This window comes from Scomber japonicus, chromosome 11, assembly GCF_027409825.1.
Source record: "Scomber japonicus isolate fScoJap1 chromosome 11, fScoJap1.pri, whole genome shotgun sequence".
NCBI lineage: Eukaryota > Metazoa > Chordata > Actinopteri > Scombriformes > Scombridae > Scomber > Scomber japonicus.
Genome location: NC_070588.1, coordinates 11,141,295 through 11,167,704, shown reverse-complemented (window position 1 = coordinate 11,167,704; position 26,410 = coordinate 11,141,295). Strand labels below are relative to the sequence as shown.

At 37.2% G+C, this 26,410-nt stretch overlaps 1 protein-coding gene across 2 annotated transcripts in view; it reads left to right on the top strand.

Annotated features, from left to right (window-relative positions):
• stxbp5l (syntaxin binding protein 5L) overlaps positions 1–26,410 on the top strand; it is a 149,345-nt gene that overhangs the window by 90,753 nt on the left and 32,182 nt on the right. The window contains exons 6-19 of one of the 2 annotated variants that reach the window (XM_053328479.1): positions 485–548; positions 3,149–3,232; positions 8,357–8,480; positions 12,883–12,958; positions 13,434–13,588; positions 14,788–14,860; positions 15,809–15,956; positions 16,452–16,519; positions 17,562–17,602; positions 19,057–19,271; positions 19,656–19,828; positions 20,762–20,887; positions 23,675–23,815; positions 25,111–25,132. In XM_053328479.1, coding sequence (XP_053184454.1) covers positions 485–548; positions 3,149–3,232; positions 8,357–8,480; positions 12,883–12,958; positions 13,434–13,588; positions 14,788–14,860; positions 15,809–15,956; positions 16,452–16,519; positions 17,562–17,602; positions 19,057–19,271; positions 19,656–19,828; positions 20,762–20,887; positions 23,675–23,815; positions 25,111–25,132 — 1,510 coding nt within the window. Of the gene's footprint in view, positions 1–484; positions 549–3,148; positions 3,233–8,356; positions 8,481–12,882; positions 12,959–13,433; positions 13,589–14,787; positions 14,861–15,808; positions 15,957–16,451; positions 16,520–17,561; positions 17,603–19,056; positions 19,272–19,655; positions 19,829–20,761; positions 20,888–23,674; positions 23,827–25,110; positions 25,133–26,410 lie in introns of both variants that reach the window. The other variant, XM_053328480.1, reaches the window with a different exon arrangement.

The window sequence follows — 26,410 nt, the reverse complement described above, 5'->3', positions numbered from 1 at the left end:
ACAAAAGTCTTATTGCTTTTGATTCTGAATCCATGTGCGTTCATGTTTTCAGTTTTCAATGATTATTGTAAGATCCCTCATCTGTCTTTAAATGAATAGTTGCTTGTGGTCTAAACAGCCAACTGTGACTTGAATGGATAAATTAAATCTTACATTCAGTCCTTCTGTGTCCTCTCTGAACAGGGTGTGAAGGTTTTCTTACACATATATACTGGTGCCCATAAAGTTGGAATAACACATTCCTCTTTATTTTCTATTTATACACATCAGTAATCACCTTCACCTTTGACCAGGTACAATGAGATTGATCAATACAATTTTGAGAATATATACACTTTATCTATTAAGAATAAATCCCATTGTCACAATCATTTCATGAGAAGAAGTAAAAAATATTTTATTCCAACTTTACGGGCAACAGTGTATCACTGCATCACTGTTGCTGTTTTCTTTTCTCCTCTCTTATCTTTCCCTCTTTTCCCAGATCAACTAAAACTCATCCAGGACCTGTGGTTCATTTGAGCGACAGCCCGAAGGATGAAGGCAAGGTGAGTAGGCAGATAAAAGAAAACACCAGCAACACCTCCTAGTTCTCCTCACGCACCAGCTCTCATGTTACCACAGTCTACAAAATAGAGATTCTTTCATTTTTTTCACAATTCTCTGCCCCCTTTTTCTGTCTTTTATTTATCCTCCAACCTCCCTCTTTGCTTTTTTTCTGAACCTTTTATTTTGTCTTTCTCTAATACAGATTTTCTTTCTTTCCTCCCACTGTTGCTCTTGTGTTCGTTTTCTCAGTCCCTCAGCTTTTCACATATAAGAAAAAAAAAAAAAAAGGTGTGAGGGACCAGATAATATCCTTTGAGAGGAGATGGGTTCTTTTCAGGGTCAATGTGCAGTCAAATTGGTAGGAAAAAGAGGAAGGTGGAGGTCGCTGTAAAAGAGAGGTCACCGAGAAGCATATTGATTTTCCCAATGGATTTCACCGCCTCCGGGTGAAACCAGACTTGACAAGCTGTGAAGACATAAAAACGACGCACAGGCTTACAGCTGCCATCACTTGCTACAAGGAAAGACTGTTACTTGTAGCATTTTAGAAAACTTAATTAAAGGGAATTGATGTAAGTACCCTTAAAGAATTGATCCTTCACTTTTAGGATGTAATGGCTAAAACACACATGAGAATATGTTTTATTTTCCAAAGCTTTTAAATTTTGTTTTTGATTGTACTTCATGTTGTGATACTGTGTTAATAGCCTGCAATACCAACTTCCCTATTAAAATAGTATACGTAGTAATGGGAAAAATAACACACTTATTTCTAATCACCTCAAGTTCCACAAGAAACTACATGCTGGTTATGATACCGAGACTTTTTCTGGACAACATCCAAAAATGGCTCCAATTATTAGTTCAGGATAAATAATAGATAGATAAAAGGTTACATTTCAGGCATCGGTGATCACTTGCACACGTTTAGGAAATGACACAGTAATTATAATGACACTCACACAAATTTTCATTTTCACTTAAGCAAAGAGGGAGAGAGCACATTTTTCAAGAGATAAAAACATTTGACATCAATGAATGATTTCCAGCAATAGACTTTATAGACTCCCCAGCATTTGAAGTATTAAAGGAATAATTTAATTTTGTTTTGAGGTTTTAACAGATCCCTAGTACCTAAAATCGTTTGGTATTATGTGAGTCGGCATGCTCGATAACAGGAACCAGGGAATATCTCACCTAAGCTGAATAGAAACTAAATAATAGCCTCTATTAGTGTTAGTATTAACTGTGCTTTTGTATTTCCTGCAGTGACATTCAAATCCATTAAAAACAGCTTTAAAAAAAATAATCTTAAACAAAGGTGCATGTCTTATTAATGAATAAATGAATACTTTTTTTCAGTGAATTTACTATTTTAATTCAAATACATTGTACATTTATTCCTTGAAGCCCACAATGGTTAAGATTATGGGATGACCATGATCTTGGCTTTTAAAAGTCAATGTTGCAGCTGGAAATGGGAAACAAACAGCGCTCTCCTGTGTTAAAGTCCGATCTTCTGTCAACCAATCCATCCACCCCAACCTCCTCTGTGCGCCGGTCTTTGTTTGTATAATAACATCACATGATTCCCTCCATGTTTCCATCATAATTACAGCGGCCACTGCAGGGCTTCTGTCACTTGCATGAATGATGCTGTCATTTTTCCTGGGAGGACACCCTCCATGCATGTCAAACTAGATGTACATCCATACGACACATGCCTTTGAAGATATAGAATTTGTGCACCCATGTAGCTGTTTCTGTTCATCTTACCTGTTGGGCACTGGTAGTAAACCTCCAGGGTTGCAGAATTTATTGCAGGATTTCTTTTCCACCCGACCTGCCCTTTACTTTCCCATCTCCCGATTTGAGATGTCACACAGTTCCTCTCAGCAGGAGTACTGTTTCCTCCTTTCTGTCTTATAAGCTCTTCTCTTCCAGCATCACTCCCCATCATCTCTGATCTGATTTTGTCGACTCTGCTCTCCTTTCTTTTCCTCCATTGTGTATGTGTGTGGCTGGGTTTGCTTTTTCTATTTTGTGTACCTGCATTTATGGGGGCCTATTTTTATTGATTGGGTTAAAAGACATGTACAGGGGATTGTGTGTGTTTTTGAGTATTTTTTTTCATCCTCTGTGTACTTGTGTGCATGTACAATCATTAGATCTATATGAGTGTGGTTAACTGTTAATATACAGTTTATTGTATTTTGATGAAAACAAACAATTTTAGCAGATATCCGAGGCAGCCAATATTATTACTGTAAGATACATGCGGTGCTGAAGTCAATTGCCTACATGCTCAGTCGGGCACTCACAGTGGAAATCATCCCTCCCTTTCCACACTAACCACAGAAGTCTTTGTCATTCCTATCAACAGCTAAAGAAGGGAACTGTGGGCTTAAAAGAGAGATAGAGAGACAGTCTTGGAGGAATAGGAAAAGCCTTTTGGGCAGCCGCATGAAAAATGGCTCGCTTTACATTACAGCAAAAAGTGCAATTAAATGACATTGGTGTTGAATGTGTATGTTTTATCGTATTTCAGGCTATTGTAAATATCTCATTATTTTAAATTCTTTGTTACCTCCCTCTATAGCTGCTTATTGGGTTTGAGAGTGGGACGATTGTACAGTGGGACCTCAGGGTCAAGAAGGTTGACTTCAGAATCTACTACGATGAGGTGAGTTTCACTGTGCACACCAGCAGACTATAAAAATGTTTGTTTATAAAAATATCTGTGAAATTAGAGGGGGCTTTTTGTGCGGCTTTTAGTAGTCCATGTGTCACAGTGTTCATTCATGTTTGATATGATTATGTGTTATTTCAGCTATCTCTGTGCTCTCAACAAAAATGAGTCATGTTTGCACAGCGGGGCTGCATGATTAAACTAAGTGAAAATTTAAATGTCATGCCACTTCTTCTCAGAGGCATAATTCACATTTTACCATGGTGTCACATCCTTATAAATAAAAAAATAGGCACTGCTGAGCTTCAGATCTCATCAATCATCAGATTCAGAGATTTTGTCTCGTATCAAAAGTAATTCAGGTGATTGTTGTAAGAACAGGAACCCCTAGTAGCCAAAGCAGCATGATATTTCAATATACAGATGTGCCAAAATGTAACCAAATCAGCTAAAAACATGTCGATAGTTAAAGATTCAGATATTTAATGATTCATCCTCAACAGCATTTCATTGGCTTTCATCATTTGTTTTTTTAATGTAGGATAAAGCTTGACTGATGTTCCACAAGTGTTATTTTTACCTCATGATCTGATATTGAAGCCTGCATGGCATCATGTGTGACATGACAGTAGGCAGGAACTGAAGAGATGAAAACTTGAAAGTGAATGCAAATAGGCCAGACTGTTGTGAGAAGCTTTTTCCATTTTGTATAATAGACAATTGAAACCTCTTCTCACTGCATGCACAAAAAACAATACAGTCCAATGAGCTATTTTGACCAGATTTTTGTCAATTGCTTTCTTTTTCCTCATCATAGACATTTCAAACCAATTTTATTTTCATGAGCCTCCTCCCATTATATACACTGCCAGTTCCAGTTTTTAAAGATAGTCATACAATTTGGCCAAAAGCAAATATGTCTATTTTTTCCCTAACCTGCTTTTTTATTTCCTCTACTGATTTTCATCAAGCTAGACTCAGTTTAGAGGGTTTTTTGCTGTTTTTGACGATGGGGTTCACAGACAAATAATGTCTTATTATTTGATAAATTCAGGTTTATGGTTAAAATCATTAGGTTTATATATATTGTTCTCATCACACATGCAAATAAATGGCAGTTGAAAGCAATTGAATGCAGAAAATAAAGCAAACTAGATACTGTCTCACAACTTCCAGTATAAGCCACGGAGACATAGATTGTAGCCCGCTTTACACCCAGAGGTATCCAGTATAATAAATGAGAAGCATTTATTAGTTTAAATAGCAAAGGAAAAAAACACATTGCAGCCTTTGTCTGAACATTCAAATTTTGTCTCCCAATATTTGGACTCTCAACAGAACGGCAAGCAACTTTCATCTTTTAACAGCATCAACATTTTATTTTTAATTTAGAATCAAAAGCTGTATTTCATTGCCTGTTTCTCTGCCAACCAATTACTGCTTTTTGAACAAGAAGCAGTAATTAAAGGCTCATAGAAATCCAAGCTGCCCTTAACAGCTTCTACGGCACCATAAACCACTGTCATCATTTCAGTCAGTTAGCAGTGGAAGGTAAAACAAACAAAAAACCTTGCTGTGTTTGATATAATGTGTATGCATCATGGTGTGTGCAGTGATATTAGTTACCATGTAAAAATGTTGTAATAGGAGATATTATTTTAAATATAAAGAGAGAGCACCATCAACAGCTGATCCACTGTATAATAATAGTATAATTCAATTTAAAGTATTATGCAGATTCAAAAGTGATTACAGTAAGTGATACAAATATAAATACACACACACACACACACACACACACACACACACACACACACACACACACACACACACACACACACACACACACACGCCTTTTTTGATCTGTTTTTTAACCTCTGTGGCCTCAAACCCAATTTGTCCCTTAGACATTTCCACCTCATGGCACTGATCCTCCTCACCCACTGGTCTATCATCTCCTGTCCCATATCCTGTGAAGACTCACATCCTGCTCACATTCATTAATGTTGTTTCATGTGCATCACATCCAGCATAGTGTTGCATCTCTGTCCCACACTTCTTCAGCCGAGTATGAAAAAAAAAGAAACACCACCAGTTACATCTCACAAACTCACAAGGGTGGAAATACTGAATGACAGCTACTCTTACTGGTGTAAATCAAAAGCTGTATACTTGTACGGATGATGTTGAGTCATGGGTTACATTTGGCACATTGTGTATTTAGCTGTGTTATATATTTTGCATCCATTATGGTGTACACCTTTTTATTTCCTTCATAAGCACTGCATCGAAAAGACATATTTACAGTGTGTGATGAAAACTGCAAGTCCCAACTGTTGTAGCCTAGTTATGGAGGCATCAAACTATGTATGACCTTTGTAATCTTATGTGGATGTTCCATGTACTGTAATTAATACAACAATAGTCACATTTGTCCAAGAAGAATGACTAAACTACTGCAGCTAATGAGAGCAGAGTTCCAACCGAGGTCTCTACAGACCTTTGACCTTGGATTGGAAAAAGCAAATGCGGTAAATAGAGTTTAAACTGATTACACTATTGAACTAATTTCCACTCTGCCTTCAAAATCCTCTGCACTCTGTAAAAACCTTTGACCTTGGCATCCCAGTTGCAAGCTAATTCATATTAGATATGCTAATCGGGAATGAAATAAATGGTAAATGGACTGCATTTGTATAATGCCTCTCTAGTTCGACACCACAAATCACTTTTACACTATAACAGCCACATTCACCCATTGACTCTCACATTCATACACTGCTGGCACAGCCTTCAGAGGCAATTTGGGGTTAAGTATCTTGCCCAAGGACACTTGATGTGTGGACTGTACCGCCAATCTTACAATTAGTGGATGACCCGCTCTACTCACTGAGCCCCAGCCACTCAGGAGGTAGAGCACAGACAAACATCTTCCTAGGTGCTAGTTTTGACATTAGAGTGCAGATGTACACTGACTGTAGCTTTCTGTACCTTTGACATGAATAGATGTAAGAGCTCCTCAAAAGATAAGAAAATAAATAATAAGTAAACGTAAATAAACGTATATACATGCTGTAAAGATGGTGATTATCTCCTGTAAGGGCAGTAATTATTACTACATCACTACTACACTGACTGTTAAAGTCAGTCAAATTTAAGTTAAAGTAAATGTAGTAAGTTTGGTACATTTTCTCCTATTGTTTCAATTAAATGCAAGAGAAGAGTAAAACTAGCATTCATATGGTTGGTGTCCAGTATATCCACAGTATTTCAATGGTTGACTGGGTTCATAATGGAGAGCCACAGACACAAAGCCATGCAGAAAGATGGCACTGTTTGAATTCCATCTCCTACTATGCTGGAGTGTGCACAAGTGGTCTGTTCTCCTTGCTGTGTGCTGCAGGCAATATGAAAATCATCTCCGTTGTTTCCAGCTTTCTTTCAAATTTCTCTCAGTGACCTCTCCTCCTCTGGCCTGAGTCATCCCTCTGAGTTTGGGAACATTGCCATGTCAATGGTGGGTAATGGTGTGAAAAAGGCACTAAAACTTCACTGACATGACAGAAAGAGGGTGGGGTGGTGGAGTTGTCATTTAGGCATGTGTAAATGGGTGGATACCGAGTTGTTTGACAGATCATGTGGGAGTATGATACGTGGTTAGCAGACAACAACAGATATGACGCGAATTCAAGGTAACAAAAGGAAAGAAAGCTTCGAGAACATCATAACTCTTTTGTAATTTGTTGATTTGGCTTGAAAAAATAGCAAAGGTTGTTCTGCTTATGGATCACTGAGCAGTACAGAACAGAGACTCTGTGTTTTAATCTAAAAAGCTACCACTGAGTGATAAATATTAATGAACAACCTATCAAAGACCCACTTTTGTTGGCATTTTATGCTATAGTACATTGAGTAAAAGTGCTTATGGTCCCTTATGGTTTCTCCCTTTCCACATTGAAACCACACAGAGCTGTCAAATGAACAGCATCTAAATATACTTGCCAGAGTCCAACAGACTGTGGGGTAAATGACGATATTTAAAGATAAAAAAAATAAATCATTGATTATCTTTGGAAGTCTGCGAGTGTACTTTAAGATTCAGAAAGTTTATTGTCTGTCGTGACAGTAAATCGTCTTAGATGTGGCTCAGCATTCAAACTCAGACTTAAATATACAGTACATCCTCTTAAAAACAGAATAAAATATACAGCATAAATTACTGAGGCAGAGTACAACACATGGTATGAGTGCATACAAAGTGGCATGGGGGATATGCAATAGTACATTGCTGTTTCATCTTTTGTTTAAAATGTTTATTACAGTGGGAATGGAGGAATTCGGGTAAGTCTTTTTTTTTGACCATGGGGACTTTATAGCAGCAGCCTTATGGCAAACTATGTAATCTTTAATAAATTATATATAAATTTACCTTGTGAGGCAGCTGGATTCATGAGATCATGACATCACAAGATCACACAAGAATCCATCTTGTCAAGCTTTAAGTTATGCGCTTGTGGTTCGGACCAGTCAGCATCATAAATCCTTGCTGCCTCGCAAGGTAAGACGGTGATAGACAGATGGTTCATCCAATCAACTGCCTCTTTTCCAAACAGTTTCTATGGACGACCTCTCAGATGGTTCTGTGTAACAAACCATCTGGCGCGTCAGGTTATGTAACGATTGCAATTTTTAATGAGTTTTTTTCTGCCACATGTACTTGTATGTATTGTGTTGGCCAACATACAGTATACTGCATACTGTATGCTGATACCAATACATCAGTGATAAGCCAACATTGTAAACATCAAAGAGCTCTAATATTTGCTTTCTGTCATATTTTTCTAAAGTCAGCTGTAGAACCGTGTGCATAAGGATGTTGTCAAGTGCTTTTTTGTTGTCATATATAGATAAAAGCATGAATTGCAAAGCATCCTTTGAAAAAAGCTGGAAATTCGCCCTTTGCTCATACATTTTTGAAGGATTTTTCCATTTTTGTTCTGATGTGTTTTTGGCATCTGCTCATATTTGAAATAAATTCTGACACATTTGAAACCCATCTCAACATTTCGAAATAGACATGAAATGTTTGTAAACATCTCCACTCCCTTTTTGATTCAGGCCATCCATTCAGTCGGCTGGCATCATGAAGGGAAGCAGTTCATGTGCAGTCACTCAGACGGCAGCCTGACCATGTGGAACCTCAGAAACACCACCAAGCCATTCCAGGTCACCTTCCCGCACGGTGAGACATGAAACTCAGCTTTTAAAAAAATAAAACAGAATGAAACTTTGATGAACACAAGCTTGGAAGACTGGGTTCTTGCACTGTTGAGTGTAATACAGCTGACTAAAGTAAAACATACTGTAAATAAGAAATAAACGGATATAATGGATTCATTATAGAGCTGAATGAAATCAAATCTAAATTCAGACTTAATAAAACAGATAATTTGAGTTGAGTTCCAGGACAGCTACAGGATGAGTTTCATGTTTAGTTTACTTCTGAGCTCTTCAATTTCAACTGCTGGTGTTTTATGTGAGAATGAAACATTAGTCAGACAAAGGTTGTTTTCTGCAAGTTAAAACATGACATAACAGTGTGCATAATACTTCAGAGATGTCATTTTTTAAGGCATAAAACAGACAGACTCATTTAATAAACTTAATGATGTGTGACTGCGTTGCCTAAATGCAAATTGTGTAGAGCGTTTGTTTGTTTTGTGTTTTGCTATGGCAGCGCATGCAAACGCAGCAGCCCAGGGCTATCACACATCTGGCAGCAATACTTTGATATCTATCTATCTAAATTTAACCAGCCATAAACTGTTCAAACCACACTCATTGTCAGATATCTACACATTCAGAATGCACAACAAAGTAAATAATGGAAGTCATCGTGACATGACAGACAGTGAAATATTTGGCTGTCAGGTAAGACTACTTGAACACTGGTTTGGTTGATTAGCTTCCCCACAGAGTGTATCTATGCACTCATCCTCTGTCTAGTCCTCCTCCTGTTACTTGGCCACTCTGGTGTTGTTTGTGTGCCAGCAGCAGGGCATCCCGACCTTGCAGCATATTAGAAAATGCTCCTATGAGTCTTTCTGGAGTGCAGGTACAATTGACCTATGTGGCTATTTTCTTGTGAGGATGTATTAGGACCTTGTAACATTGCTGGTAATGAATAGTTCCATGCAGTGTGCTGAGGGAAGGACGTGGGTAATGCATTTTAGGGACAGGACAACAGACCCAACAATGTCATGAAATGCCAGAAAATAGTTTTTCTGTTGATATGGGTTACTTTGGTATTACTTTGAAAGTAACAGGAAGAAGGAAGAGGATAGACAGAACTAAAAAGTACTGTAGTAAAGGTGAAGTAAGAATATGAATGAGAAGAAAATAAACAGTCAACATGCCATCTCTTGTGAATGAAACAATCCTCCTTCCTCTGTTCCAATAGTAAATCAATTAACTCATTTTGGCAAGATGCTGCAGCACAAGCATCACACCAGCACACCCGTCAACATCTTTGTTGATTTGTCATGTTATTAAAATGCCTTCACATTCGCTCTGTGTGCTTCTGTGTGATTCGATTCCTGCTGCGCTTGCTGGACGCTGCTGTCACTGGTTGTGCCGTTTGTTGTGCTCAGATGTCATGCTGTGAGCTCGAGGTAGACCAGAGGCCTGGCTGTCCACCTCAGCCTGCTGTCTACTGACATCAAATAATTGTATTACCAATGCATACCCCACTAACAGCACCAACAGCCCCACAGCAGAGCCCAACCATTAATCCAGCCTCACATAATTTTTGTACTCTGTGCTTTTAGAAACACTAAGTTGTTCTTTATCATGACAATAAATCAGCATTATATCATTTGACTCTAGGAATCAGCATAGAGTGCACAGAACAGTAACTTGTGTGTATTCTTGGGCATTTTGAAGGAAGACGTATTGTAGCTTAACCAGAAATGGTGAGTCTGTACCATTCAAACATTGATATTTACAGTTAAACAGACACACGGGGGACTTTTTGGTCCAAGTGGAAATGAAAAACATCATTCCGAAGCACCTACTGGGAAAATAGTTTAGAACTGAGTTTATCTAAAGCCACCAGCTCCCCTGTCATGTTGACTCTGCTTGCTGCTCCTGTGTAATGAATTGAAGCTTGGTGCCACCCTGTGCTGGGGTTCACATCACACCAGCCAAGCCAAATTGTACACAGTTACTATCTCCATGCTATTGGCATCAGTGTATCTAATAGTCATTCACCAGAAAGTAATAGAAATTGGTTAAATTTACAAATGAGCAATAATATTGTTACTAAAGGTGAATTTAAAACACAAGAACAGCTGAAAATGTGTTAAATGTTTCACGTCAATCCATCTATTGGTGTGGGAGATACTGTAGATATTCTGTCACTTTAGTTTCAGCATGCTCTTTGTTTCTCAGTCATGCTTTTGTGTCTTTGAGAGACAAATGAACCACTCAGTTGTTATCACACTAATGGATGTGAAATGTTCCTTTACTTGAAGGGAAAAAGAGGAGAACGATGGCTGCAAGGTGACAGAACAAGACAAGACCAAGAGATTTAGATGAGAGTAGAGGCATTTATCTAAAGAAGAGAGATAGCTCATCAGACTGAAACATGCAGAACAGACAGAAAAAAAGTAAAAGAGTTACAAAACTAACGTGAGGCGAGATTAACAATAAATATTGAGTTTGTCATTCTGTTGAAATCCACTATTCTTTTGAAACTTTAAGAAGATGATTTTTGTTACATTTGACAAATGTTTCACATGCGGCCTCATTTATAGATTACATGATAAATAACTGACTGTGTACACTGACTGGCATGTAACAATAATGCTTGAACTACTTTGAGGTTAAATCTTCTTAGAACTGTTTGTCTGATATCAAAGCACTATCAGCAGGGTTTGCCATTTACTCTTTTTCTGCTATGTTCCTTTTCTCCTCTCTGTCCTCACCTGATTTGACATTTCAGTGTGTGTTGTAATCCTGTAGCTTTGAGCCTGATCAGTGATGATAAGGCGCTGTTATCCAGAGCTCTGGCTGCACAACAACATAAAAACAGCTTAAGCCACCTGAAATCACTTGTACAAAAAAAGTGGCCAACTGTATAAATACTGTGTATGTAGGAAAGGTTATTTTGCCCAGATTCTTTTTCATATTGACACAGTTTACCAACCATACCAAACATATTTGCCAACGTTTCATCACTCAGCTCGAAACAGCTACGTCTGAAAAATGTCCACTGTCATTTTATTTAATTTGTTTCCTTTCATTTTTGGCACAAGAATTGTAATTAATGTGTCTACAAAATGGGCCTAAGTCACAAGACTGAGGCAAACTTAACAAAAAACATGATCTTCCCCCTACCATAACCTAACCATACTGTATGTTGTACCTTACAACATGTGCGATGCAGAAAGTCCTCTGCTGTGCACTCTTACCTTCCACCTTTTCTGTGCAGCGATTATATTTCCTTCTAAATTTGCTTGGCAAAGTCTCATGCTGCCATGCACAACCCTTCCAGTTTTTCTTTTTCTTTACATTAATCACAGAGACTAAATATCTGCTTTTAATGGGAAAAGTAATGCATTGACAAATAGTTTTCATTCCCTGTGTTAAGACATAAAGAATAGATTGAAACTGTTGCTGCACAGCGAATAGATCCAGCACAGATGCACCATGTACTGGTAGTTGGCTTAGTGAACACACACTTTTTATTTGATCATTTGTCATTAGTGGATCAGAAGGGCTGTAATTGAAATTACTGTATTCCATCTTGTGAAAGCAGAAACAGATTCACAGTTTAGACATTTTATTTCTTTCATGTTTTCATCATTTGTTCAGAAATCGCCGGGCTTTTGTTCAGAGTATTATGCCCATGAGGCAAACCCAAGGTCCCACTGCCTTCCAGTTGAGAGACTTCTTCAGTATATCAAAGGCATCATCATTTCATTATGTAGAGCAGGAGAAAAATAACTTTCTTTCATGCACTAACTCAAATAATGGTCTGCCCTTCCCTGAAAGGAAGAAATGGGAACACAGTACATAGTAATCACAAAGTGGTAACAAAAGCACATTGTTTGCCAAGTATACTTCATGTAGCTGTGTCATGGTCAGTTTTATAAAGACGCGCATTAGTCACCATTATGGCTGGCAGTACATTGTGATCACAGCTGTAGAGGAATGTGAACTTGGAGTCATGCATTGGTTCAGTGAATACAGTATGGAGATTGTTATCCTGAATAAAATGAATAGCTTGAAATGGGAAAGGGAGATTAACAATATATACAACGACAGTTGTATACAAATATAGTTTCTGCTTTGTTGGTTCATATTATGTAATGTTGTTGGCTTTGCTCCGTAAGGCCACTCTCCATAATTCATGTAACTCAAGCTGCAGCAATTATTCTTTGCATTTTCTCCCCTTATGAATATGTGTACTTGCAGTGTACTTATGATTTAGTAAACTGACTTCTTGCAAAAAAGAGGAACTGACACCAGTCTGTTACATAAAAAGTAAACTGATTAAACTGCTTACATGCCAAAAGGTATGTTTAGTTTGAGTAGTTTCTTGAAATATTGTCCATCATTTTGCCCTTTTTCTTTTTATTCAGGAAAGATACAGAAGGATGGGAGGAAGGAGTCGTGTAAACCGATCCTCAAAGTGGAGTACAAGACCTCCAGGAACAGGTATTAAGCAAAATATTAAACAAATATTAGCATCCAGATTTCCTGATTCCACGTCTTAAATGTTCTAATTATACTGAATTATAATTTGAATGCAGTCTCAGAAAGCAATCCTTTACTCTGTTGTAATATTTTATATAAGTGTAGTGCATATAAAAGGTTGCTTATGACAACTTGATCACTTTTTCATAATCAATCAATCAAAAACCACTAACAGAAGTAAATGAAATGAAAGAATCACCAAACAAATATATTTCATTTAATATTCAGTTAATATTTGATATTGTTAATCTATGCATATAAGCTGTACTTTCTGGAGAACAAGCACCAACAACAATAGTAATAATAACTAAATGATTTGATTTGGTTAATTAATTGCATCTTTCACTTATTTAATTATTTGGTTGGTTAATGAACTACTGACATTGACACAGACCAAGAAAAACACTTTCTAAATCCTGTTCTTCCTCCACAACAGTGAGCCTTTTATCATCTTCTCTGGGGGTCTTTCTTATGACAAGGCAGGACGGCGGCCAACATTAACCATTATGCACGGCAAAGCCATCACTGTGCTGGAGATGGACTATCCCATCGTAGAGTTCATGGCCCTCTGTGAGACTCCTTACAACAACGGTGAGTGCATTCAAACAAACAGTGGCAAATATTTTAAGTGTGTTCAAAATTCACCTCAGTGTGGTTTTATTTGGTTTGAAAGGGAACCATTTCATCACTATATACACACTATGTACACTACTACAGCACTATTTGTGTAGTTGTGGTATCTACCCATGCAGACCGGGCACTTAGTGTTTTGTCGCCAAACAAATACACTAGAGGTAAAATAAACTCCTTTGTGGTGCTTACATTGTAAAAAATCTACGCACAAGCCAAAAGGAGAGAGAAGAAACAATTACACAAACAACATTCATCTCTCTAATGAATAAGAGGGAAGATAGGGTTTGACCCAGAGAAAGTATTAATGGTAGAGGAAATACTGGTCTCAGGGAGTCAAATTGATTTTTAACCAACAATGCTGCTGGCAAGAAACTGCATTACCTTTCTGTACAATAATGAATAGCAGGGAAGAGATTAAAGCAAATATCTGCACTCAAACACTGTTGTGTATAATCTATTGTTTAGTTTGGTTTAATGCATTGCCTGAGTCTTGTTTCTTTGTTGCATTCTGTGGTTTGATAAAAAGAGAAAGAGATGAGCAAAAAAAGTAACAATGATCTCATTATTTTTTTAACAGGCATTCAAGTAGCACAAATAACATTTTTATAAGGGTAGTTTAGGGTAGCCCTCGTTCGTCTGTCTGTGTTTTTATATTCCCTACGTGTTAGATTTAAGGTTACATCCAGGTCATAAACACAACACTCTTTAAAGTTTGATATGTGAGCATATTTTATGTCAGGAATTTTTTTAAGGATATGCTTTGAATCCTTAAAAACTCTTCTGTCCCTCTGGTAGATGAAAAATGTCACACACTGCATAAAAAAAAGATTTTCAAAAGTTTTTTGGTGTGGTGTGCAGGTAAGACATTTTTGACTCCTGCAGGTCTGACAATTCTGGAAATATCTTCACAACAGCAATGTGTGCAATTCAACCATCAACTGGATTATATAAACCTAGCTTGGGTTTTTCTTTGATCTGTCGCTTATATCTGTGACTTGAATGTAATGAATGAAAAACGGATGCCATATGGAGTTCTGTAGATAAATAAAATATTACTAGTTTAAAACACTTTAAGAAGTCTGTTTAAGTGTGGGCTTGTTGTTCATGTAAATTTGGATTATGCATTATCCTCTTCAGTTTGCCTGTGTATCTTACAGAGGTCCAGGAGCCATATGCAGTGGTGGTGCTTTTGGAGAAGGACTTAATTGTGGTGGATCTGACACAGAGCAAGTATGTGTTTCACAGATATAAACACACCTTCCAGCTGCTCAGTTGCATGTGACAGATGTCAGATCATCACATATCACCTTTTGAAATGAGAAGCTAACACCTGGTGTCACCTCAGGGGGAAAACACCACACATACTATTTATCCATTAGCCAAACCCCGTCACAGTCAGCAGCAAATGAAAAGGGTTAAAGGGTAACTAAACACTAAATCTTTTTTTTTTTTATACTATACACACAATCACATAGATGTCACACACTAAGTAGATAAGCCACACCTCCTACAGCCGTTGCTCTCAAGTCCTCCAGCACAGAATTTGAATTTGTAGTTACCCATTAAAGAAAAAGAAACAGTGTCACGCAAATCTGTACTTCAGGGAGAATGAGAGGTCAGATGTTTGCCTTTGAATAAAGATTTGATATTACTTTCAGGGTGGAAATGCTGCAAATCCAATTAAATTAACCTGTTGTCACTATTTGACAGGATGAAGGTGAAAAATAGTGATGTGGTACAGTTTAACTAGGGCTGTGATGTATGGTTTCTTTTTACCGCAGTGAAAAAGCAACATATTCCGAATGTTGGAGCGTCTCAACCCCGCGGTAGGCATTGCATGACTGTGGTATTGCGGTAATGCGGTTATCATCACAGCCCTAGTTATGACAGATTAACACCTAAGGCCAGGGAATACATTTAAATAACATCAAAAACACTTTGTATAAATTAGGTTACTCAGTTAATTAGGTTGGCTAATTAAAGCTATTATAAAATATATCTCCTGATATAGGAACATGAGAGGGCCATTTAACACTTAATGCAGTTTTAACATGTCCAGAAGATATGTAAACAGACACTGATTTATTTCCTTTGTGGTAGTTCATGATAACCTCACCTCCTCCTTCTTCCCAGTTTGACATATATAACATAGCACATCGTATTTTTTTTATTTTACAGCTTTCCTGTCTTTGAGAATCCTTACCCCATGGACATCCACGAGTCTCCAGTTACCTGCACAGCCTACTTTGCAGAATGTCCTCCCGACATTATCCCCATCCTATACTCCATAGGAGCTAAACACAAGAAGACTGGATACAGCCAAAAGGTAGGAGAATATAGGTTGAGGAAGGAAAACACTTCTTTTGTGACGTGTGGTGTCTTCTTTTTTTTCGAGTAGATCTTAAGATATATATACACAGTTGACAGATTTAGTTTTAAAAAGTATAAAGATGACAATATAATGGTATGTCTTTGAAATTATGTATTTCTATAAGAGAACATATTTGTTGTCTCTCAATACTTCAAACTATTCAGAATTTGAAATATTCAACCTTATAAAATGATGGCTGCTATTACCTTGAAGCAAATAAAGGATTAAAATTAACATATGAATCATTGTAATCAGTACAGTTTTGTGTTTGAGGATGAAAGCTTGTGTTATTTTTTTTTGGAAAGTAAAGAACAAATGCAAAATGATTATTTTATGTCAGTGGAATAAAGTGATATCTTGATATCAGTGTGGCCCATTTTAAGAAAAGCAAATAATGATGTGATCCGATTTTCAAAACATTCAAATAAACACTATGTGTAACCATGTCAGGAGTGGCCAGTTAGTGGAGGGACGTGGACGTTAGGCTCCCACACCTACCCAGAGATCATCGTCACAGGGTAAGAAATACTGATTATTATATTTTAAATGTGCACAAAACCCATTACCGTTAGCTATGAAAACACGTCTCCATGTGATTCTGTTAAAAACATTAAAGATAATTTATGTAGTCCAGTTTATTCTTTGTACATGGTTGCGTGGTTGTAATTGCACACATAATATGTAAATACATGCCTACCTTTAATCAGGCTTGTCAGATCTTGTTCTAGCCAGACTAACCAGGTTGAACTATTTTGGTCTGGGCTGGTCTCTTATCTCTTTACAACCATTTAACCCCAGCTGTTGGGGAAAATGTGCAGTATCATCCATAATAATAACAAAGAGTACCTTCATGCGTGACCAGGACCAGGTGATATTGATTTACATTTTGTGTTTATTGTGCGTTATAAGTTTGATCAGGCTCCGTGCCAACCACACAGGCAGCACAGCACAGCACAGCCTGGGGCCATTCTGCACTGTAAGGGGTTGGCAGAGATGTTAACCTGTTCTGAGGCAAGCACACAAGGTGTTGTCTGCTTCAAGGCAACACTCACTGATATCAGCAGCAGTCCAGCAATATAAATGAGATATTTTCCTCTGTAGTGCACAGTTTTTTATTGAATAACCAGAAAATGCTTGAATTCTTGGCTCCTTTTTGTGTCAGTAAATTCAACTTAGTTTTCTGCTTACCACAAACTGCAACAGGAATGGCCCTCTGAAGATTCCTGCACAGTATGACATTTGTTATCAATAATCATCACTGCCAGACATGAAATAGCTACACTTTTGCTTTTTATTTTTGCTATTTATTAGAGTTGGAAATGTATTGTGTGCAAGTAACAAAGTTAAGGGTGTCCCAATTACCAAATGGGTGTATGTTATTGAGTATAATAATCCCTTTTCTCTGTTTCCCTGTGTTTCCTGTCTCCCTCTATACTGTTTGCTGTCTAATAACAAAAATGTCCTACGTGCTCCCTTCATTTCTGGATGCATTTTTAGTGTAATAAAGTATGCTAATTCTGCTTAACACACAAAAACAAATGTGTTCTTTTTTGTGTTTAGACATGCTGATGGATCAATTAAGTTTTGGGATGCATCTGCAAGTAAGTCCACCTTGAGCTTTCCACTCATTCACTATCTATAAAGATCAAATCAGGAAGTGGTACATTTTCTTACATAGCATGCTTGAATAAACAATATTTTTCAGTCAGTTAATTAACAAATTAGGCACTTAGTCAAATGTGACATTCACAGATGGGTACACACTAAAAAGAAAAATCTAACCTTGTGTTGTGGATGTCACTTCAACCTCAACTTTATTTATAAGCACTTTACACACAGTTGATCCGAAGTGCTCTCCAGAGTACACACAGAGGGAAAACAAACACAGTAGAGGAGAAGATAATTGAATATAAACAATGATATTAATAATTGAAGTAATAATAGCTAAACATGTGATCATACAGAGCACATAGGGACAACAATATAAACCTACATAGATGTCAGGGGAAATACCTGAGCTGGTTTTGTTAGGCACAGTTAAAAACTAGAGACTAAAAATATGTTTTTGGATGACTTTGATTGGGGGAGGAAGGGAATACCTCAGTTTTGGGGCAGAAATAGAGAAAAACCTTTTGAAATAAAATTTACTTTACTGTAGGACCTCCTAGTGAATGTATTTAGCTCAGTTAACTTCTTATAACAATCTCCAGGATACGTATGCTTGTTAGCTAGCATGCTGCCTTTATGTGGTAATGATACTCAGACCTCGTAGTTATAAAGTAATATGCTGGGTTTCACATACTGCCTGAAAACACATACTGCCTGAAAACACATACTGACAGAAACAAGTCAGCTCATTTTATTTTCATTTGTCCTCCTGTCAAAAAAACACACAAAGGGTCAAGTTCTATAAGCATGACAGCTGTCATAATATTTGTATTGTTTATTTTCTTATTTATTTATGTATACCCCAGACAGGGAAGGCATTTGCAGGCACTGGTGCTTTTTTCGTTCATAAAAGCAAAGTACCGCTTTGTGTCAAAGGTTTTGGTGCAGTGGTGTGCAAATCAGAGGGCTGTGGTTATAATTACTTTCCTCTCAGACATTACTAATACCTTTTTAATCATGTGCCAAACACTGGTGCACAATATAAACCGTTCGCCAAAGAAGACTCACGCTTCAAAGTGTTATCCGGATAGTGCAGAACAGAAGACATCGTCTCCACCTCAAAACAGGAGCAAATCAAAGGCTGATGTCTTCACTTTTAAAGGATAAAGCTGCTGTTCATTTCTTTTTTTTTTTTACCATTATCAAAGAATCCATTAAAGACCCGGACCAAATAAGAATTATCCTACCAACAAGTTTTATCTGTGTAGTCACAGGCTGCATAATCTAACTATAAAATTCAACAACAATCATAATACAGTACATCATTGCACTGGATCATGTATTCCTTCATTGAATTGGTGCGTCCACTCCCTCAATATCTTCATGTTGCCACTTAAAGTATGTTTTGCATTTACACTATTTTCACCAAAACCATTTCTCTAACCAGTCACACTACAGATGTTGTACAAGTTGAAGACCTCCAAGGTGTTTGAAAAGCCAAAGCTGGGTGAAGGCCGGGCTGCCGAACTGGTGGAGGAGGACCCTTTTGCTGTTCAGATGGTCAGCTGGTGCCCCCAGAGTCGCATCTTTTGTGTAGTCGGCATCTCAGCCCACATCATCTTGTATCGCTTCAGCAGATACGATGCTAACACACAGATAGTGGTGAGTGAGATGAAAATTAAAGCAAAGGTTGGGACATCCTGGTAATTTGGAGTGTAAGTATAGTATAAATAAACTCCTGCTTTTACATTTTAAATGATTTTAAGTATTTTGCTTGAAATATGTATTTAGCCTATGTGTTGTTATTGCTGCTAGTACTTTGTGCTAGTTCATTAAAAATTGTCAGGAACCTTCATCAACATAGCTAACACTAATTTAGTGGATATAATTAAGTGCAAGCCCACACATTAGTGCATGCAGTGACCTTGTTACACATTTGAAAATGATTACTGAATGTAAAACATGCTATATATCCATTTTTTTTAGAGTAATCTAATATGATGGCCAATACCAATATCTATATTTTTGTATGTGTATCATCCCCAGTCACTAGAGCTGCGTCTGCAGTGTGAGTCAGAGGATGTCAACTCTCCATCAGAGAATGAAAACACTCCCTGCTTCTCAGAGCCCGGCTCTCACTCACCCCAACCCCACCAGCAGCCAGCAAGCCCTGGCAGCAGGACACCAGAGGGTGTCAAAGACAGCATCCCCTGTCTCAAGTAAGACATCTTCACACAGATCATAGGTTCATTGTGACAAATATTTATATTAACAAATCATTCAGTGTTGTATTGGGTCAGGATTTATTAGATTAGAATATGACAGTTAGTTATTAGCACACTGTTGAACCAAGATCAAGACACTCTAGTCTATTGTCATTTATAACCTACACTCCTGAACATTTACTGTAACAGGCAACCTTGAAACATTATAATTTAATAGTCCTTTATTTATTTTCTTTGCTTCAGGAAGGGCGTAGTTATCCATAAATTGTGATTCACATGTAGGCGTAAGGCTGCTGTAAATCAACATGTGAAAAATGTAAGGGTTGCACATTGACTCCAAGCTGTAGAGTTATTTATTTAAGTAGATAGCCATCAGTTTTTATAACCAAAGGAAGGTGAAAATATTGTGGTTTGGAGTCATTGTTTTGTTTTGTTTTGTCGGTCTTTTTCTCAAATTATGAGTCTATATATCTGGGAAGCAGGGTATATGGGGATAAAAAAAAACAGGTTACTCTCTATGCTGCCATCAGGTGTTTGTTGATGACACTGGATTCAAAATGCATGTAAGTGCTGTTATTCGCTCATAAACCTGGCAGGACCCATCATTCTGCATCATCTAAGGGTGGATACACCACCATGGTTATATTGTTTAATACAATTGACTTGCTGTTTTATATTGTTTTAGATATATGTGACTGCACATCAATATTCATAGCAGCATGAACACTAGCCGTTTAGCCTTCAATTGTCCATTGAATTTTCATAATGGGGCGAACATGTTGATGATGGGCGATTGGTAACACAAGTTCAAAGCCTTTATGCCCAAATTACATTAATTTACACATACATATTTAAGTTTCTCACTGTGTACTGTATGTTACAGTATATCTATGGAGTACTTTAACCTCTTCTCCATGTCTGTTTCAGGGTGAAGGACCGGGTGGTTCGTGTGCCCCCTGGCTACCAGGCAGAACTGGTTATCCAGCTGCTGTGGACAGATGGAGACCCTCCACAACAGATCACCAGCTTGGACATCAACTCTGCCTATGGCCTGTAAGTCACCTCCTGTATCAGTCTGTCTTCATTTCTGTCATTCCAGATGCATTACATCTGTTTGTTACCAGAGCCACATTTGGTCGTCATCTGTTTGTCTATATTGGGGATGTGGTAGTCTACACACAATACTGTAATTCCTGTCGTAAAGCGGTCTTCGATGATTGTCATTGTGCAATGGTATTGTACACTTTTTAAACTTTTTTTGTTTTTATGGTGCTTATAAGCTTTTATAGCAGAATAATTGGCAGTGAAGCAGCTGGTGAAAACAAAACCAAATTACACCTGAGAGACTGTGGAGGCTTTTTAATTGACAGCAGAAGCACTGTAAATTACTAGCTGTATAAGCCAGCGCTGCAAAGTTCTGTCTATAAACTTGTAAAGCTCATAAGCAGAGCAGGTTTATGACCCCAGAAAATCACTACATGCTGTGTGTAGACCTGCATTCAGAATTTGATGTTATTTTTGCACAGTCTTGTTTATGCTAAATTTAATTTAAAGTCAGACTGAAACAGAAATAAGCTTGTCTTTAGCATCCGTACTGTCGGAATATGTGAGCAGTGCACAATTACAGGAAGGATTTAAATCAAATTCTTCAGATCCGTCAAGACTGATGGCCTCCACACACCCCTCCCTCACATTATTAGATCAGGAGGAGGACATGGGAGAAATGAATGAATTAGACATTCTCATTCAAGTTTTAGCTTACTGATATAAAACACACTTCCCCTATGATGCTGCTTTGTTAGACACACAAAAGCAGTTAAGTGTGGTTTTATATGATGGGTGTGGTTAGTCATTTGAAAACATTACAGGAAAGAAAAGACAGGGATTTTGATGTAAAAATACTTTAAAAAAGCATTTTCCTGATATATATTTGGTAACTGAAAGAGTAGCCCAGGGACACAGGATTAGAAATGTTTTACCTATGTGTGTTTTTAAAGACAGTATAATTCACCCCTGTGTCTGCACTAAACCACCGATAAAACATGGGAAATGGGCTCACATGTCCCAATTTGTGTCTGTCTACTGTCTCATTTCTTTGCTTTTCCTTCTTTCTTTTAGCTATCGTAAACTTGATGTTTCAAGTCACGCTTCAAGTAATGCTTGACGTTTTTAAAAATGTATTTCAGTCTTTAAAAATTTGAGTATTACTAAGATATGTTGGTTTTGAAGAAGAATTGAAAGACATTGGGAGCATGTGTATTATTTTGCTCTGAATAGTAGCTTTGTTGGTAGGAATGAATAGAAGCACAGGTCTTTGTGGGTCAAGGCATAGGCATTGCTTGCCTCTCGCCTCTAACACACACACACACACACACACACACACACACACACACACACACACACGCACACATTCTCATTTTGACTCTCAGGAAAGTAAAAGAAAATCTTTGTTTCTTTTTACCTCAGATAAGATGTTCTTAAATGACAATAATGATTATTGGTCCAAGCAGGATAGTGTATTTCTACGTCACTGACTTGTGCACATCATATAATAACAACAACACAGCAGTGAACAACAACATCAAAACACATTTCACAAGTACACAGGGTGTCACTGGTCAATCACTGCTACATGTTTTTACACATCACAGTCACAACATGGCCATCTCTCTTTTAGTCATCTTTATGGCATTAATGTGTTCACTGTTGTTTAACCCAAACCTGACTCAAATGTTTTATACCATTTATACCTACATAGCAGTATAGTTTATTATACTATAGTTGCATAGTACAATCTCATTGATTGCTTAAGTATGAGGAATGTAATAACTTGGCCCAATGTATGTTGTTAGTTTGTTCAACAGTGACATTATTCATACATTTTGCAGTGGGTTGGTTTGTTTTGGGCTGACAATTTTAAGTAAAATAAATAAATAAATACAATTAAATAGGAGACTAAAGGAGTTTAAAGCTGTTAATATGCCCTATATGACCACCATATCACAGATGACAGGCTATAACAGTATTTTATTTACCACCACTTTTCTTAGGCTGTTGAGTCTCTGGCTTTGATCTATGAATGTTGTTTCTATGTAATGTCTTTTTGCCGTTTGTGTTATAAGACTGAAGCTGTGTTTAAGTGTCGCTTGTAGCTGCTTGCTGAGAGGCTGAATAAGGATACGTCTGAGAGATGTGCAATCATGGTCAAGTCCTGAAATTGATATTTACACAGAGTACATGACAAGCAGTCCTTTCAAATATGGTTGATACAGGAGAGCAATGATGGACTTGGTAGCAGCAGTTCTATTTGAGTGATATTTATTTATTCCATTCACATTTTATATTTGGCTCCTGACTGCTTAAAAACACACTGATTGAGTTATTTGTTGTCTTATGCCAGTCAGTGCCCGATCAACTGGAGCATCCGTTAGAGACAAATAGAAAAATTACTGCAAACAAGTTTCTCTTGATGACTTAAGCCAGACGCACTGGAGCAGAGAGGGGTAACAGGTTGCAATGGGGCAATGGGGGTTATGGTAAATCCGGTATTATTAAAACATTCAAGCCTAAGCCTTATGTTCAAAAACAGCAGCACTAGCAGTGAGAGATAAAGACAGGCTTTTTGTTGACAGTAATTACACCAAATTGTCACAGTTAAGTGCTTCATTCAGTACCTTTTGTCATTGAGGATAAGCTGGTGAAATAAATCTGTATAACACTGTAAATATCACAGCTTAATAACACCCTTTCTCCTCCATGTAAATGCAATGTGTGTGTGGTGTGTGTGTGTGTGTGTGTGTGTGTGTGTGCACCTGCCTCCTTTTGTTTGCATGTATCCAGTTTGGCATTTGGGAACTGTAATGGCCTAGCGGTGGTGGACTACTTGCAGAAAACCATCCTCTTGTGTATGTCGACACTGGATCTATATGGAACCGCTGATCCCTACCAGCGCCTTACCCGCTCCCCCCGCAGGAACAGACAGTCCACCTCAGGTACCATACACACACACACACACACCTCTGGGATCCGACCACACACATCCACACAATAAAGTGTCAATAATGTAGTCATTACATTCAGATTATCTCGCTGTCCCATCTACAGTATTTTCTACTCTCCTGTCCTCTTTCTTTCTATCGCTCCTCTTTCTGTCTCTTCTTCTGTCTTCTGTCTTCTTCCTCTGTATCTTTTCTTCTGTCTAAGGTTAGACTGATTTATCAGGCAATCTGATCAATCTGTTATGACTAATCTGAAATCAATAATGCTGGTGCTTTGATTATATTTCCCGTGTAATGATCAATACCATGCCCTTAAGCCCTTAACTTGATCCAAACCAATTGATCACGTTAAGGGCTTTTGACTAGAGTTCACACAAGGATGAAAGGATATGTTATTGATATTATCATCATCGTTAAATTAAACTCAGTGATAGAAAGTAATTAAGCTTATTTACTCAAGAACAATTTTGTGGTACTGGTACTAGATTTATCTGATGCCTATATAAACTAGTCATTATAAACTAACCATTTCCACTTTGTGTTGCTTATGTCAACATATCAGTAATACTGATACATAGCAGTGGAAATACATTAAATACATTTACTCAAACACTGTGTATAAGAACAGTTTTGAGGTATATTTGTACCTGATAGTATTTCTATTTCCTGAACAATTATATTTACACTCAACTGCAGCATGTTGTTCTTTTTACTTCTATAATTACAGTTACAGTTTCAATTTGACATAACAAACATATATTGAGCTTAGAAAATGTGATGCATCACCACAAATTAAACTACTTAATAGTTTAGCTTTACTTCCACCATATAAAACATTCAAATTCATATTATACATGAATGCACAAGTTAAAAAAAACCAAAAATGTATAATGATATAACTCCACTGCACCACTTTAACTTAAGTACTTTTTTTGATAATATTTACCAAACCAGTATTTGTAGTAGTTGGAGTTTTTATAGTGTGGTATTGCTGCTTTAATACAAGTAAAGGCTCTAAATACTTCCTTCACTCCTAATATAATAATTAGCATAAAGGGCCCATTAGCTGAAAGGGCCCATTTTGCATAACAATTACATTTACTTTCATATTTTTTCTTCAGCTAAAGAAGAGTGAATTAAACATTTTTACTTGTAACCATTTACATTTTATTTTTCATTGTAGTATTTCTATTATTTCTCAAGTAAAGGGTCTGAAAACACCCAACAATGCCCAAGTAATATTTTGGCCTAATTTCACATATAGAGTATAATTTAAAGATTTTGCCTATTGGCACAAAACGTAATCCAACAACATTAAAATTGAATCTAAAATTTAAATCAAAATTCAAAAACATTTAGTCCAACCATTTTCTCTTTCCTCTCTGTCCTCTTTTTCTGTCACACAATAACATGCAAAGACAAAAACAACAGTTCATCTCAGTCTGCCTGTCACAGATCTGCACTATGACATGAAGTGCATGTTAACAGGCTGTGTGTCATTCCACGTTGGCATTATTATGCATGTTGTCATTTGATTTCTCTGTCCTTTATGTTTCTAGCCTTGCTTGAGCATAGATCTGCAGTTAAAAGCCACAGAGATCTTGTTGTACATCTTGACCCCCAACCCCCTTTCTCTGCTACTGATCTTGGCTGATGATGACCTCGTATTACATACTGGAAAGATATTCAGCCCTGTCACTCAGAAATTATTATGCCACAGCTTTTTTTTATTTTTTTTTAATTTGCCCCTAAACTAACCTCCACTTCACTAGTTTAATATTTTACATGTCTAAGGTCCTTTAAGCATTTTACAGCACTGGACTCTTTTTATTACGTAATTCCCGCCAGTGTAGCTGAAAATGCTTTACAGGTAATCACAATTTGTGAGAAGGGAAATATCAGTCTAGATGTAAGGATGACCTTGGACTTTATAGCCAAGTCTTTTCATTGCCTGTTGCATACTGTAAGTGCTTTTACTGACTACCTCAGCACTCAATGTCCCCAACTTCCTCTTTTGTGAGAGTCTTTCTGTGTTGGGTTTTAAAAATCAATTAGGAGAAAAAGGATAGCTGTGCCCTTTTTCTGCACCCCAGGTGGCAGTGTTATAATCTTTAATGCTTGGATTTAATATAACACTCAAGACAAAAACTTTAACAACATTGTCTAAAGGCCACAGAAAATATATAGATCTTGTTAAACTTTCTTTATGCTGCTGGCCTATTCGCTTTTTGTAATAGTCCAACTTGCTTTTGGAACATAGTTTTCTGTCCTCCCCACAACATTTTTAGCTGTTGTTGCCACACATATGTATATGTGCATACTACATATATATATGTCAAACAAAATTGATGTATTCATGTCATAAAATAATGCCTAATTATTGATCATTTTAGATGTGATTCTCTACTTACAGTGTTATCTATCATTAAAAACAGGATGAATATGTGAGGACAGTCAGCCTATGGCAGATAGCATCTAATTAAAATGCAATGGGTTTTTTTCACATAAACTAATTATGTGATTTTGATGCTGCTTTGTAAGTAATGGTATGTTCCCTACTAAGTCAGTAGTTCATGTC